This window comes from Mya arenaria, chromosome 15 (assembly GCF_026914265.1).
Source record: "Mya arenaria isolate MELC-2E11 chromosome 15, ASM2691426v1".
Lineage (NCBI taxonomy): Eukaryota > Metazoa > Mollusca > Bivalvia > Myida > Myidae > Mya > Mya arenaria.
Genome location: NC_069136.1, coordinates 15026121 through 15042592, shown reverse-complemented (window position 1 = coordinate 15042592; position 16472 = coordinate 15026121). Strand labels below are relative to the sequence as shown.

At 35.4% G+C, this 16472-nt stretch overlaps 1 protein-coding gene across 1 annotated transcript; it reads right to left on the bottom strand.

The window, feature by feature from the left end:
• Nucleotides 1–4319: 4319 nt before the first annotated feature.
• On the bottom strand, nucleotides 4320–15871 carry LOC128218857 (guanidinobutyrase-like). The gene is made up of 7 exons (XM_052926590.1): nucleotides 15692–15871; nucleotides 13653–13778; nucleotides 8978–9162; nucleotides 7741–7941; nucleotides 7117–7261; nucleotides 6404–6498; nucleotides 4320–4828 (listed from the first exon to the last, which is right to left on the bottom strand). Exons 1-7 carry the CDS (start codon nucleotides 15867–15869, stop codon nucleotides 4724–4726), a joined length of 1035 nt encoding a protein of 344 aa, XP_052782550.1. The 5' UTR covers nucleotides 15870–15871; the 3' UTR covers nucleotides 4320–4723.
• Between the last annotated feature and the right edge of the window lie 601 nt (nucleotides 15872–16472).

Here is a 16472-nt window from a genome sequence, read left to right as displayed (position 1 = left end):
ATAACAGTGATAAATCCGTCAGTTTAACGTTGACAAAATCTGCCTAGATTACAGTGATAAATCCGTCAGTTAAGCGTCGACAAAATCTGCCTCTAAGACTACAGTGATAAATCCGTTGGTTAAGCGTAGACAAAATCTGCCTCTAAGATTACAGTGATAAATCCGTCAGTTTAGCGAAGAAACAATCATCCTAGTTCACAGTGATAAATCCGTCAGTTAGGCGCTGACAAAATCAGTCTAGTTCACAGTCAGTTTAGCGTTGACACAATCAGCCTAGTTCACAGTGAAAAATCCGTCAGTTTAGCGTCGACAAAATCTGCCTCTAAGACTAGAGTGATAAATCCGTCAGTTTAGCGTTGACACAATCAGCCTAGTTCACATTGAAAAATCCGTCAGTTTAGCGTCGACAAAATCTGCCTCTAAGATTACAGTGATAAATCCGTCAGTTTAGCGTTGACAAAATCTGCCTTGATTACAGTGATAAATCCGTCAGTTTAGCGTCGACAAAATCTGCCTCTAAGATTACAGTGATAAATCCGTCAGTTTAGCGTTGACAAAATCTGCCTTGATTACAGTGATAAATCCGTCAGTTTAACGTAGACACAGTCAGCCTAGTTCACAGTGATAAATCCGTCAGTTTAACGTAGACACAGTCAGCCTAGTTCACAGTGATAAATCCGTCAGTTTAACGTAGACACAGTCAGCCTAGTTCACAGTGATAAATCCGTCAGTTTAACGTCGACACATTCAGCCTAGTTCACAGTGATAAATCCGTCAGTTTAACGTCGACACATCAGCCTAGTTCACAGTGATAAGTCCGCCAGTTTAACGTCGACACAGTCAGCCTAGTTCACAGTGATAAATCCGTCAGTTTAACGTCGACACAATCAGCCTAGTTCACAGTGATAAATCCGTCAATTTAACGTCGACACATTCAGCCTAGTTCACAGTGATAAATCCGTCAGTTTAACGTCGACACAATCAGCCTAGTTCACAGTGATAAATCCGTCAGTTTAACGTCGACATAATCTGCCTAGATTACAGTGATAAATCCGTCAGTTTAACGTCGACAAAATCTGCCTAGATAACAGTGCTAAATCCGTCAGTTAAGCGTCGACAAAATCTGCCTCTAAGACTACAGTGATAAATCCGTCAGTTTAGCGTAGACAAAATCTGCCTCTAAGATTACAGTGATAAATCCGTCAGTTTAGCGAAGACACAATCATCCTAGTTCACAGTGATAAATCCGTCAGTTAAGCGTCGACAAAATCTGCCTCTAAGACTAGAGTGATAAATCCGTTAGTTAACTGTAGACAAAATCTGCCTCTAAGATTACAGTGATAAATCCGTCAGTTTAGCGCTGACACAGTCAGCCTAGTTCACAGTGATAAATCCGTCAGTTTAGCGCTGACACAGTCAGCCTAGTTCACAGTGATAAATCCGTCAGTTTAGCGCTGACACAGTCAGCCTAGTTCACAGTGATAAATCCGTCAGTTTAGCGTCGACAAAATCTGCCTCTAAGATTACAGTGATAAATCCGTCAGTTTAGCGTTGACAAAATCTGCCTTGATTACAGTGATAAATCCGCCAGTTAAGCATCCTCTTTATCAGCCTAGCCCATGACAAGCCTTACAATATTTATTATAACTATTTAACACAAACATTTATTGACTTAAATGTTTTATGTAAGTTATGTACATATGCTAAGCTTTCTAACATACGGATTATCAAGGTCACTAAAGGTCAAGGTCATTTCAAGGTCAAAATGTGAAAAAGTGCTTAAAATAAGTTATTTACCTCAAATTGTTTTTAATAATAAACAAATTAATGAAATCTTCCATTCAAAGTGCATAGTTCTGTAACATATAATTGATTCATATCATAATAATCGAATAGAGGATCACATACAATGTAATTGTAAGATACACCAGCCAATTACATACCACCAGCTTATTCTGATTTTTGCTGAAAAATGTTCTAATTGTAATATTATTAAACAAGCAACTTTTTTTAATATACTATAAAGGCTATTTAGTATTTCAATGTTTTAGTCAATATACATTGATGTTTCAAATCCTTATTTAATTATTATGATCATGGTCATGTATGAATCATTGAATTTTAAATGATCCACTATTTAGGTCATCTAAAGGTTACATACCACCTGAATGTTAAACCTCTAATAGGCATTAAAACCTGAGTGACAATAAGTGGATTTTGAGGTAACAAAAGTAGATTAAGCGATGTTATATTCAAAATTGATCAGAAAATTCTGTGTTATATAAAACTGGCACTATAAACTTCAAAAACGTGGTGCGGACCAAAAAATACAAGATGGCGCCCAAGATTGCCACCATGAATTGTTATAATCGAATATGCCAATTATCCTTCAAAGGATACAAGTGAATAATCACATAGATATTACTTCTCCCATAATGTACGTCAAAGTGAAATATGACAATATTAAGGTCAAGGTTATTTCAAGGTGGAAGTACAAAAATACCTTAAAATGTGAGTTTTTCTGTATACTTTTCTTCTTTCAAAGTTGTTTATGTTAAGTTTCGGAAAGTTGTGGAAAAACTGTAAAGTGTATGTTATTTCACTCAAAATATTATTAAAGGGTATTTTTTTATCTATATTTATTAAATCACCATTGATTTGTAACATTACAAAGTGCAAATGGTGATCTCACGATTGTTATTGCTGTAAGATTTGCGAAGAGTTGCGTTTTCGTGTCTATAACTTCTTTTTAGAAGTTTTTTTGAAAGTTTATCACGGCATGTTCTTTACAATATGAAATCAGAGCTGGCCGTCATATATGTGCATTATATTATTTCAGTAGTCAGAGAAAAGTGTCAGATTTAATTTAAACAACTGGTGCCATAAATACATACATGTTGCCAAATGTTGTTTGATGTTTTATGCATTTTTCTTAAACCGTTAGTAACGGTTGGAATGGAAATATGAAAATCTGCGATCTGATCTTTTGCCAGCAGTCTTTAAGCACTGGTTTGCAGATATTTACGCAAAAATTTGCTAATTCCAAGACAAAAAATAAAAAAAAGTTGGAAAAATGGTAAATCTGTGAAAGTGTAGCTTATAAAACATCTCCTCTAAAACTACCTGGCCAAATTCAATGAAACTTCACAGGAAGCTTCCTTGGGTGACCCTCTACAAAATACAACAAGGGGTCACGATTGATTAACAAAAACAACAACAAAATGGCCGACATTCTGTTTTGCTTTAAAAAAACATCTCTTCTGAAACTACCCGTCCAAATTCAATGAAACTTTACAGGAAGCTTCCATGGGTAACCCTCTACAATAATACAACAAGGGGTCGCGATTGATCAACAACAACAACAACAATCTGGTGTTAAAATCTTGATAGTTATGTAAAGTTTACTCTTGAAGCAAGGGCAGCAAATCTTGCTCTATGGTCTCCCTTTCTGTTGAACAGTGCATTGTCTATTTTTAGTTTTTCTATTTTTAGTAACAAGGGATTATTATGTTATATATTTTAATTCTTCAAACAAGTCATTTTTAAGGCAATAATTGTGTTTTTCATAGGTTTATATGTTAGGAAATATTATATCTCTTTATTCTTTAGAAGAATTGCATTTTTACTCAATGATGAATTAAATGATCAGACTTTTCCATTGAACTACATGTAGACCATTGTAATTGTACAATCTTATCTTTTTCGTGGTAAGTGAATACACCTAAACAAGACTGTAGCTCTCACATATAGATGGTAAGCCATGCTTTGTTGGATTAAAATTGAGACAATGTCACTGTATGCTCTTCAAAGGTATTTTTTATCAAATCCTCATAATTTATAGTAGTTATATAATTTATGGTAGTTATATATTTTATTGAATGGCGCGCTGTCCGTCGTTCCTGTGTCTTACACAATTACTTGTGAAACTCAAATTATGCCTCTGGGTTCAAATCTCCCTATGCCATGAGGTTTTCTGTGGACTTATCGAAAATCTTCTTGTCTGACACCGTTAGGCCGAGACCTTTAATAATTTGTTACGAGCATCATGTAGTGGTCCTCTACCAAGATTGTGCAAATTACGCCCCTTGTGTCAAATTTGGTCCCACCCTTTTGACCTACTGTCTTATTTTTGAAACTACAGCGAAGAAATTTTGACTATGTTCACAATTCTGTAAACAAATAACAATGGGCGTTTTTGTTGGTAATAAACTAGTTTCGGTTTTATTTCGGTTTCACAAACTCTGTATTTGTTGTTACAGTTTCAAATAAAACCAAAACCAGTGGATTTCATGACCATTAAAATTAAAGTTTAAATAGCATCCATTTAAAATTATTATATTTGATAATATTAAACAAAAACGTTTCCAACATATCAAACTGTTATCACAATACACTGAATGAAACATACAATCATGTTCATGTGTATGTATTTAACAAATAAAAATATAAATCACCATGAAAAAAATACAAAACCCAGTAGTAGCCATTACAAGCATGCATGTATATATACTGTATAACATTCAACATTTATGTGTAGCTGTAGATACGACGTATAGGTTTCATTACAAGCAACAAGCAATTGAGCAAATTCATACTTGTACAGCATGAATGTTAATCCATAGAATAAATAATGTAAATAAACCCTTATACCACAACTCTAAGAAATAGATGTGATCACTGTTTTATAAAATGCATTTTTAGTGTATGTTTAATTGTATACTATTTATCTGAGCCCATATTTGACTTTAGGAAGAACACACAACATCTCGAAGAGCAGGTTGGCGGCTGTAAGGGCTGTTGTCCCTTGAAAGTCGTAGGGTGGGGATACCTGAAATACAGCAGAATGAGGGTACAGAACAGTTAATATTCAAGAGACTGACAGTCCAAACATCACCAGAAGTATTTGGAAAGAAATACAATCTGGTTCAGAATGACTTATCTAGGAATCACTTAAGTCGCAGTACGCCATTTTGTTATTTTTTTCTTACGCATAATATGCCCATGTTTCAGGTACCAATTAAAGTGACACTTCCACAGATTTAGTGTTAACAAAGTAACTTTCCAAAAAGTGCTAGAAACTGTGTTATTTGAAAATTTGAATATAATGCATTCCATTTAAACATCATAATTAAACGGCCTTTAGAAACATCCACATGTATTTATGTCAATATTATTAAAAACATTGCTCTTACAAGAGGCCCAAAAGGGCCTATGCTCTACTGGCATGGCTTTTGTGATCACATCAATCAAGAGCATGTATGTATGGGTAAAAGGCAACAGACATATAGTTTATGTTTTGTGTTTGGGTTACCTGAAAACGTAGCACGTTCAACATCTGAGCCCAGAAAGTATTGCAAGCAGATTAGTTGCATGAACTATTTTAATGTGCCAAGTAAAAGTCATCTGACAAAAAAAAAAAATGCTTTCAAAACTGTACTCATAGTAAAAATTTCTGAAGTTTTAAAAGTTAAAAAAAGTTGGTCAAAAGGTCAAAGTCAAGGGCATCCTAGGACAACATTGATCAATTTGAACAAACATTCACAATCAATTGTGCTGAGATGGATGCACGAACACACAAGAAGATTTTCAAACCTTTCCAGATTTATGTTTACCAAACCTGTGAACCCTGGGTGTGGCCAGTAATGACACCAGGTTCATAACTTAAACATTCACAACCAATTTTGTTAAGATGAATGCGCAAACTACAGAACTTAAAGCTAAAAAATGGCCTTTGGGCTTTCAACAAGAACAAGGCAGAGTAATTCACAAACTCAACTGCAGAAGCAAAAAGCAAACTGTCTCTCAAAATCCTAGACTTGCAAATTGTCTCCCTTAAATCTAGACTTGAATTTACAAGTACATGTAAACTTGGCTAAAAATAGAATTCGCTCATGCAGACCTGGCTAAAAATAGAAAGCATTTCTTTAAAACTTTCATGGTTTTAGAAAGGAACCGAGCTCTAATGGATATCTAGATACTGTACAAGTTTCATCGAGATACAATCAAAACTGAAGACTGTATCGTGTTCACAACCAATTGTATACACAATAGCATTTTTTTATACTATCAAGGGCCATAATCTAGGCATGCATGGGCGGATCTGGCTGGTTTTCGAAAGGAACCCAGCACTAATGGATATCTAGATACTGTACAAGTTTCATCGAGATACAATCAAAACTGAAGACTGTATTGTGTTCACAAGCAATTGTTTACAGACGCACGAACGCACGGACGCACGACCGCACGGATGCACATACTACGTACACATTACCATCGCATAAGCTCTTCTGGCCTTTGGCCAGTAGAGCTAAAAACGCATGTAAAAGTAAGTGTTTGCCTTTTAAATTGATAATTTCAAGTAGAGAAGTTAACATGTGTATGTTTAAAGGTACACTCCACTAACCTCCACTAGGTCCCCGCCAACAATGTTGAGACCCCTGCAGCCCCTCACGATCTCCAGTCCCTGTATGGATGTCAGCCCGCCAATCTCTGGGGTACCTGTCACAGAAGATACACTTGCTACAACAACAGGTAGATTGATGTAAATGGAATAATAAACAGATACTGGTTGTGTTTGATTTGGGATAACATTTTTTACACGAAATACTCATAGTTCTGTTATTGCTTGCATTTCCATGCTCGTCAACTAACCGTCTATAATTTCTTTTCAGAGAAGCACTTAAAAGAGTTTTATCAGAAACAAGAGGCACCATGAAGCGAATGCTAAGGCTTGTTTTTTTAGTTTCAGTAAAAAGCTCCCCAACGCACTAACTATTAAATCCAAGCTACAATATAGGCATTGTGTCTTGCAACAGGTTTCATGAGAATATATTTTGAGTTTTATGGCCATTGCAAGGTTAAAGTTGTGAATTACGATGCTGACAGAGCTGTAAATGATGAAAATATTAACACTAAGAGGATACCTATCTTTTTTTCTTTCAAAAACAGAAAAGCTAAAACGGAGATTAGTGTAAAATTTAAAGCATTTAAATCAAATGTTTACTAAAGGTTAAGATTCCATTCAACATAAATATCATGAAGTGGATTAAAACAAAAGCAGAGCTCATAAGGTTTCTCTTCGGTTTTCTATTTCCTAATATACTTTCAATACTCTACCTGTCCCAGGGGCAAAGCATGGGTCAAGGCCGTCAATGTCAAAAGATATGTAGACTGGGTGGTCGCCCATCATCACTCGCACTTCCTCCATCAGTGGGCTCAGGGACTTATGCCAGCACTCAAAGGCTTCAACAATGCGGAAACCCTGTACATGAGAAATACTTGTAAGTAATATACATATATAAAGTAAATTAACACAATGCTGGTTATCATTCCTCATTTCAATTGACCAAAGAAGAGATTAAACTTTTAGAAGTAAATACTTACACAGAGTTGCATAATCAAATGAATTACTATGACCCCTGACAACTGACCAAGAGCGATGCTCCCATTCACGTCATGTTAATTGTAATGAATGTACATGTGCATGGAATAATTATGCTATTTCATATTTAAGACAAAAGACATATTTCAAATGTAATGACAGTTACAATGACATGCAAATGTATAATTGTATAAAAAACCTTTAAATTATAAAAAACCTTCATAATTTAAAGGGAATTTTGTATTATAAGTTTGAAAATCTAAACAAATTAAAAAAAAAATATATCAAAAAATGTTAACAGTTTTGTGCTTTTATACAATAATGGTTTTATAACAATGATTCTGTTAACATTCCAACACCTGTTTCTTTCCCCACTCGTAGTCATCCAGTGTATAGTTAGATCCTCGCAGACCAATCTGTATGACCTTGTTCCCAACCAAACATCCCTCCTCGAAGGCACGGCGGAATGGCGTTCCATGGGCGATTGATTCTCCCAGCATCTTGTCATTGGTGTCAGCGTGGGCGTCAATATGGACCAGACCTACAGGGCCATGTTTCTCCTGGGGAGTATAATTCCATATGTATGTAGAAATATAACAAGAAATGTTGTTTTTGAAGCATTGCATTCAAGAACTGATGTCACACCTTAATGGAAGTTCGTTACAAGAAATGATGTTTATGAGTGAAAGCATAAGGGCCAACAAAGGTGAAGAAAAATAAGAAGTACGAGGGAAGTTAACAACGTAGTAAAATTCATGTTTTAATATTTACACCTCAACTTCCATTCCTTAAATGAACTTGCGTTCATCAATCGATGAACGCAACATCTTCGGGTATGTTCGGATCGCAATTCATCGCATAACAATATACATGAAAACTATTGATCTTGTTATTGTTTGTATTGTGTCAGCAGGTCCCGTAAAATATAAATCAACATTTTAGAATGTGCTAAGTTATTATATTTTAAACGTTTTGTTGTCAAAAGTTTTTCAATTTTACGTTTAAAAGTGATTTCAAGTGGTTGATCTTTTCCCGCGTTATTGTGACGTCATTTAATAATGAACTATTGGTGTAAATATCAGGAATGAATTGCGGGGTTGATGTCATTATCAGGAAAATATGAACGCAATTGGGCTGGTCAAAGTACGCGTGGAGTGCTTCGGACTCCACACACTTAGATTCACTCCTTTAATAAATCCTTCCAGTAGTATCAAAGTAATATTGAAAACAGACTTCATTTGGAGTAAAACAATAAACACGAGGAGATATCTTGGCAACAATAGGTTGAAATGGTTTAATTCTTGTGCAGTGCACAAATGAACATTGCCATCTGTCAATGTCCGAAGTTTTTGTCCTAAGCTGTACACAGCTCCACATTGCACAACTTCATATTGCCAAAATGAGTCCTGATGAGGTTGCTAACAACAAAAACAAAGTTTAATTAAGAGATAGGATTACAAAACAAACTTATACCAAGTGATTAATTACATTTAAGTACCTTTTGAAACATGTAAAAATAGATACGATTGCCTGCTTATGGGACACTAAATCTGGTATTTTTTCCCCCTGCATGAAATCCTTAAAAACTAGATGTACCTTAATGGCTTGCAGTATGGGGTAGGTCATGGTGTGATCCCCGCCCAACGCAAGAGGCACACAACCTGCCTGTACGAGGCCTAGAAAATGTTTCCTGATGTCTTCACAAGCCTTTGGGAGATTGTACAGATTCAGGTTTACATCTCCAACATCTGCAACTTGCATCGAGTCAAATGGGCATGCACCTGGAAATACTTTGCTTTATAATTTATTTTTAATTACTGATATTGTGTATATGTCAAGAGCTTTCAACAAAACACAAATTGGGTACAGAAAAGCCAACAAGGAAATCATTTCATTTTTTTGCAATCTTTTGCAACAGAAAACACACACATCATTTGCTCATGCCAAAGTTGATTAAATTTTGTGAGGTCCTTTGACTATATAAACAAGAGGGCCATGATGGCCCTAAATCGCTCACCTGAGTAAAAGAGTTTAACATAGCTTGTTTCTCAAAGAATATTGAACAAGAGCTTTCAAAGTATGTGACAAATGCCCCCCAATGTGACATTGATCTATGAACAAGTACATAAAAAGTTGTTCTTGCCTTTATGTGTCAAATACATATTGCAAGTTATATTATATTGCCTCTGAGCATAGAAAAAAAAACAATCATACTAAATGACAGCCAACACTCTTTATGCCCTCATATTCAGCATTCCATTGTGAATAAACACTTAGTGTATCTTTCACCTTAGAGGTAGGGACATGGGTCTTGCACACAACACGTTGTCTTGGTATGTCGAAAACATATGGCAAGTCATTTTAAAATCTGTCCATATAAGAGAAAGTCACAGCGCGGACACGACAGCCTATATTTTCCTTCAGGTTGCCATGGTAACCAGAGTTCTGCATGGAATTAATTTTTTTGAACAATTTTGAAAAATCACCAACCAAGAATCATTCCTATGAAGTTTCATCAAAATTGTCCAAGGGGTTTAGGAGAAGAAGATAATTGTAACCAATTGTTGACACTTTTCCTTTAAGTTGCCATGTCAACCAGAGTTCTACATGGAATTAATTTCTTTGAACAATTTTGAAAAAGCACCAACCAAGGATCATTCCTATGAAGTTTCATCAAAATTGTCAAAGCGGTTTAGGAGAAGAAGATGATTATAACCAATTGTTGACATTTTGCTTTAGGTTGCCATGGCAACCGGGCCAAACAAAATTATGTGAACAAATTTAAGAGAGGTCCATGCAAGGACACTTCAAACCAAATTTGCTGAAGATCTATCAAGGGGTTCATGCGAAGAAAATGTTATGTTTTTTTTACTAATTTTAGCTCTGTTGGCCCTTAAAAGGGGCCAAACAAAATTATTTGAAAAGACCTGACAGAGGCCCATGCTAGGATGCTTCAGACTTAAAGATCCATCAAGCAGTTAATAAGATCAAGTTGTTTAAAGGTTTTTCTATTTTTTGCTCTGGTGGCCCCTAAAAGGGGCCAAACAAAACTATTTGAACAAAGTTGAGAGAGGACCATGTAAGGATGCTACATATCAAGTATGGAGTCATTCTGACCTTTACTTTCAGAGGAAAAGATGTTTAAGTGACAAGACAATGTAAAAACAAATGACCCCTGAGCAAGGCCAATTTGACCCCGGGACAATAATTTGAATACCTTTGGTGTAGGTCCACTAGGTAACACTATATACCAAATATGAAAGCTCTAGGTCTTATATTTTGGAGAAGAGGATTTTTAAAGTTTTATTATATAAGACTATATAAAAACAAATAACTTTCAGGGCGGGGCCAATTTTGACCCTGTGGCAATAATTTGAACAACTTTGATAGAGGTCCACAAGATGATGTTGTATACCAAATATCTAAGCTCCTGGCCTTACGGTTCTGGAGAAGAATATTTTTAAAGATTTACTATATAACACTACGTAAAAACAAGGACCCCCGGGGCGGGGTCAATTTTGACCCTGTGGCAATAATTTGAACAAATCTGGTAGAGGTCCACTAGATGATGCTGTATACCAAATATCTAAGCCCCGGGCCTTACATTTTCGGAGAAGAAGATTTTTAAAGATTTACTATATAACACTATGTAATAAAACTAGTGACCCCTGGGCCGGGGCCATTTTTGACCCCAGGATAATAATTTGAACAAATTTTGTAGAGGACCACTACATGATGACACATACCAATTTTCAAAGTTCTAGACCTTGTGGTTTTTGAGAAGAAGATTTTAAAATTTTTCCCTATATAAGTCTATGTAAAACAAGTGACCCCCGGGGCGGGGCCATTTTTGACCCCAGGGGGATAGTTTTAACAATTTTGGTAGAGGACCACTAGATGATGCTATATACCAAATATTAAGGCTCTAGGCCTTGTGGTTTTGGAGAAGAAGATTTTTAAAGTTTTTCCTTTCCGTTGCCATGGCAACCAGAGTTCTGCATGGAATTCAATTCTTTGAACAATTTTCAAAGGGGACCACCCAAGGAACATTCCTGTGAAGTTTGGATGAAATTGGCTAAGCGGTTTATGAGGAGATGTCGTTTAAAGTAAAAGTTTACGGATGGACGACAGACGGACGCCGGACAAATTGTGATCACAAAAGCTCACCTTGTCACTATGTGACAGGTGAGCTAATAAGGAAACCCATGACCGCCCGGGTGGGGCCATTTTTTGACCCCAGGGCCAAAGATTGAAAAATATTGGTACAAGTCAACTAGATGATATATCATGCCAAATATCTAAGCTCTTGTCACTACTTGATTTTACGTGTGTATCTATATATATATATATATATTTGTTATTAATTGTTGTATGTGGCCCATATTGAAAATTGGTATGTGTACTAAATATGTTATCCAGTTTAAATTAAGACGTTACTTGTCTTTGGGAGTTTGGAGAAGATTTTTTAAGTTTTCACTATAACACATATAGAGTAAACCCATCAGCCCCGGGGTGTGGCCAATTTTGACCCCAGGGCCATAATTTGAACAATCTTTGTAAAGGTCCACTAGACGATGAATCATGCCAAATATCTAAGCTCTAAGCAACGTAAGTTCAGAGGAGATGATTTTTGAAGTTTTCACTATAAACATATAGAGAAAACCCATGACCCGCCAAGGGATCGGGGCCAATTTTGACCCCAAGGCCATAATTTGAACAATCTTTGTAGAGGTCCACTAGACGATGAATCATGCCAAATATCTAAGCTCTACTCCAAGTAAGTTCAGAGGAGAAGATTTTTGAAGTTTTAACTATAAACATATAGAGAATACCCTAACCCCCCGGGGCGGGGCCAATTTTGACCCCAAGGCCATAATTTGAACAATCTTTGTAGAGGTCCACTAGACGATGAATCAAGCCAAATATCTTAGCTCTAAGCAACGTAAGTTCAGAGGAGATTTTTGATTTTTTTAAATATAAACATTTAGAGAAAACCCATGACCACCCAGGGGCGGGGCCAATTTTGACCCCAGGGCCATAATTTGAACAATCTTTGTAGAGGTCCACTAGACGATGAATCATGCCAAATATCTAAGCTCTAATCCAAGTAAGTTAAGAGGAGAAGATTTTTGAAGTTTTAACTATAAACATATCAAGTATACCCATGACCCCCCGGGGCGGGGCCAATTTTGACCCCAAGGCCATAATTTGAACAATCTTTGTAGAGGTCCACTTGATGACGAATCATGCCAAATATCTAAGCTCTAGTCCAAGTAAGTTAAGAGGAGAAGATTTTTGAAGTTTTAACTATAAACATATCAAGTATACCCATGACCCCCCGGGGCGGGGCCAATTTTGACCCCAGGGCCATAATTTGAACAATCTTTGTAGAGGTCCACTAGACGATGAATCATGCCAAATATCTAAGCTCTAGTCCAAGTAAGTTCAAAGGAGAAGATTTTTGAAGTTTTCACTACAAACATATAGAGAAAACCCATGACCCCCGGGGCGGGGCCAATTTGGACCCCAAGGCCATAATTTGAACAATCTTTGTAAAGGTCAACTAGACGATGAATCATGCCAAATATCTAAGCTCTAGTCCAAGTAAGTTCAGAGGAGAAGATTTTTGAAGTTTTAACTATAAACATATTGAGCATACAAGAGAAGATTTTTGAAGTTTTCACTATAAACATATAGAGGAAACCCATGTCCCCCGGGACGGGGCCAATTTTGACCCAAGGGCTATAATTTAAACAATCTTGGTAGAGGACCATTTGGTGATCCTACCTACCATATATCAACGGCCTAAGCCTTGTGGTTTGGGAGAAGAAGATTTTTAAAGTTTTTCCTTTCCATTGCCATGGCAACCAGAGTTCTGCATGGAATTCAATTCTTTGAACAATTTTCAAAGGGGACCACCCAAGGAACATTCCTGTGAAGTTTGGATGAAATTGGCTAAGCGGTTTATGAGGAGATGTCGTTTAAAGGAAAAGTTTACGGACGGACGGAGGGACGCCGGACAAATTGTGATCACAAAAGCTCACCTTGTCACTATGTGACAGGTGAGCTAAAAAGTTAAACTATTCCAAAAAAAAACACAATAGAACATGTGTTGTAGTTTTTGGTGATATCCTTTTCAAATAAGGAATATATTGTTTTTAAATCTACAAAATTAAGTTTAAATTATTTTATCATTTTGCTATATAAATTTTGGGGACTTTTTCCTCTCAACTTTGCTTTTCGTAATTCATTAAAAACCTGTGGGGCTTACCTGTGGCAATGTTCACCTTCCTAATGAGCGAAGATTCACATCTTATTTGACGTGGTCCATGCCTGGTTCCTGATCTATTTGACGTCCCAATGTCCAGGGGCACCCCAACAAAACAGGCATCAAGTCCTGAAATACTCTTATTTATCACACATACAAATTGATGTACACATATCGGACAATTAATTTAATTAAACTAGTTAAACAAGTCAACTTATTTTTAGCTTATCACGTTAAACATCATCTGTATCTTAAAATTCTTTAATTAGGCAGTACTGATCAATACAATCATAGCCCGGAATTAACATAACATGGTTTTCCCATGCCGGTACAAATAAAAGGTGAATTTCGAGCTATTGAAATTCATGTAACAGTCCAATGACTCTATTATTTCCTATGTAACATGTGTATATTACAACGTTTAATTTTGTTTGTACCGGAGGATTTGGTCGGGAAAACCAGAATAGCTATAATTCCGGGCTACAACTATTGGGCAAGTACTGCGTGTGATTTTGTTATTTATAACTTGAGAGTAACCTGTAACATATTGGTAGTGTGTAATCTTAGACTGGTAAATGGCAGATTTCACAACTGGGTGACCATAAAGTTCCCGGCGAATATCGATTTTTAAAATTTATTGCAAATTAGTGATTTCAACATAATCTTTTACAGCAATTCCTTATCTATCATATTTTAGAACATTTGCAATGATTTATTCATGCATTTAAAAAAAAGAATTTTGTATCACCATACCATTTGTGCTAGTGTTACAATATTGCCGGTAAAAACTTTTTTCTTTTTTTTAAATATTTTGATCCAAAGAAATATTTTGTCTTGCACTAAATGGTTCATTTATCTATAAAACAGACTGAACAGACAAAAAATAAAGATTGTTTTGTATTTCTCAAATAAATTTATTGAAACAAACCCAAATTGGACAACAAGACAGAAAATATTTTCTGCAAACATAGGTTTTCTTTTTATATCAGATCACAGGGGCAGGTTGCGTTGTTTTGACACACTACGCCCCCGTCCGTTTTTTTTTATCAATTTTTTTTATCAAATTTTAGTAAGAATATGATGTGGTAACTTTAACTTGTGAAAATTGGCAAAAAAATATTTTTTATTTTTTTTTTAAATTTTATTATCTTTGTAAAGGGTGATGACTTGACCCTGAATTTCCATGTATTTGCCGACATGACCCTGTTTAAGAGGCCATAACTTTATCAAATCTTAACCAAACTCTACATTTTTGGACTTTCCTTGTAGAGTTAGTGTCAGTCTTTAAGAAAATGTACAGTTTTAACGAAAACAAATGCAAATGGAAGACTTCCATTTCACCTGTATTGTGATAGATATATTGTTTCTCTTAAGCACACGTGTTGAATTTATGATGCAATACCGGTATAATGCATTTTAGTCTGGAAAATTTCGGTGAAATTTGCGGGTAGTTGGTTCGTCGAGTAACATGTTTTAGGAAATTCGGGTTTGAAATTGCATTTGTTTTCGTTAAAACTGTACATTTTCTAAACCTAAAATATATATATTTTTCTTCAGATTCATCAAAGGGGTCACTCGTACCAACTATCTAGCATAAATAACTTTTACAAAGTCAGAAAATCTCGATTTGTCTATATTTTGTCTAAATATAGACAAATCGAGATTTTCTGACTTTGTAAAAGTGCCGTAATTCATAGTTATTTATGATAGATAGTTGGTATGAGTGACTCCTTTGATGAATCTGAAGAAAAAAATAAATATTTTAGGTTTATTTTCGGTAAAATGTCACTACATTTTGTAGAGGTCAAAATTCAGCACATTCCTTCCAAGTCACTGTGTTGGTACAGGGAAGAAATTTTTACATTTGTTTACCTTATTTAACACAATATTTTCATAATTTCAATACAAATCACTTCTATAAGGTGTTCTTAATGGGTTGGGAAAGAGAATTGATGTATAAATGACACTGACATGGAATAAAAATAAATAAAAGCAAATGGGCCACATGATTGCCTTTTTGTGAAATCTGCCTATTATTTTACCTTCTGTATTGTTTTGAACTGGTAATCTCATCATCGAGGCAATTCCTCCTGCTCTTGGCATTTCGTGGCCTGAAAGAGGCTCATTATATTTCTGATACATCCGCTGACATGTTGAAAATCCTGCCGCAAACTGCTTTTTTGAAAGCGAAATCAATTGTGGGCACGCTCGCGACATCATTTTTGACCTCGAATCAGCCCGGTGCGAGGTGATACAGGAATCCAGTGGATTTCACGTGAAATCCACTCAGAACTCAGTTATTTTAATTAATAATTTATTTTTTTTGTATACATATTAGAAAGTGCCTCATGAAGGGTTTATATTTCAAATTTTATTGAAATTGATCAAAAAATAAAGAAGTTAGAGCAATTTTTCATTTTTTTCCAAAAATAGATCGGAAATCGAGGTGAAATCCAGATTCCGATAGGTGAAATCCACTCATAACTCATTAATTTTAATAAATATTTTTCTGTTTTTGTATAATTATTAGAAAGTGCCCCATAAAGGGTTTATATTTCAAATTTTATTGAAATTGGTAAAAAAATGAAGAAGTTAGAGCAATTTTTCGAAAATAGATCGGAAATCGAGGTGAAATCCAGTTTTCGAGAAGTGAAATCCACTCATTACTCAATAATTTTAATAAATAATTTTCTGTTTTTGTATAATTATTAGAAAGTGCCTCATGAAGGGTTTATATTTCAAATTTTATTGAAATTGGTCAAAAAATGAAGAAGTTAGAGCAATTTTTCGAAAATAGATCGGAAATCGAGGTGAAATCCAGTT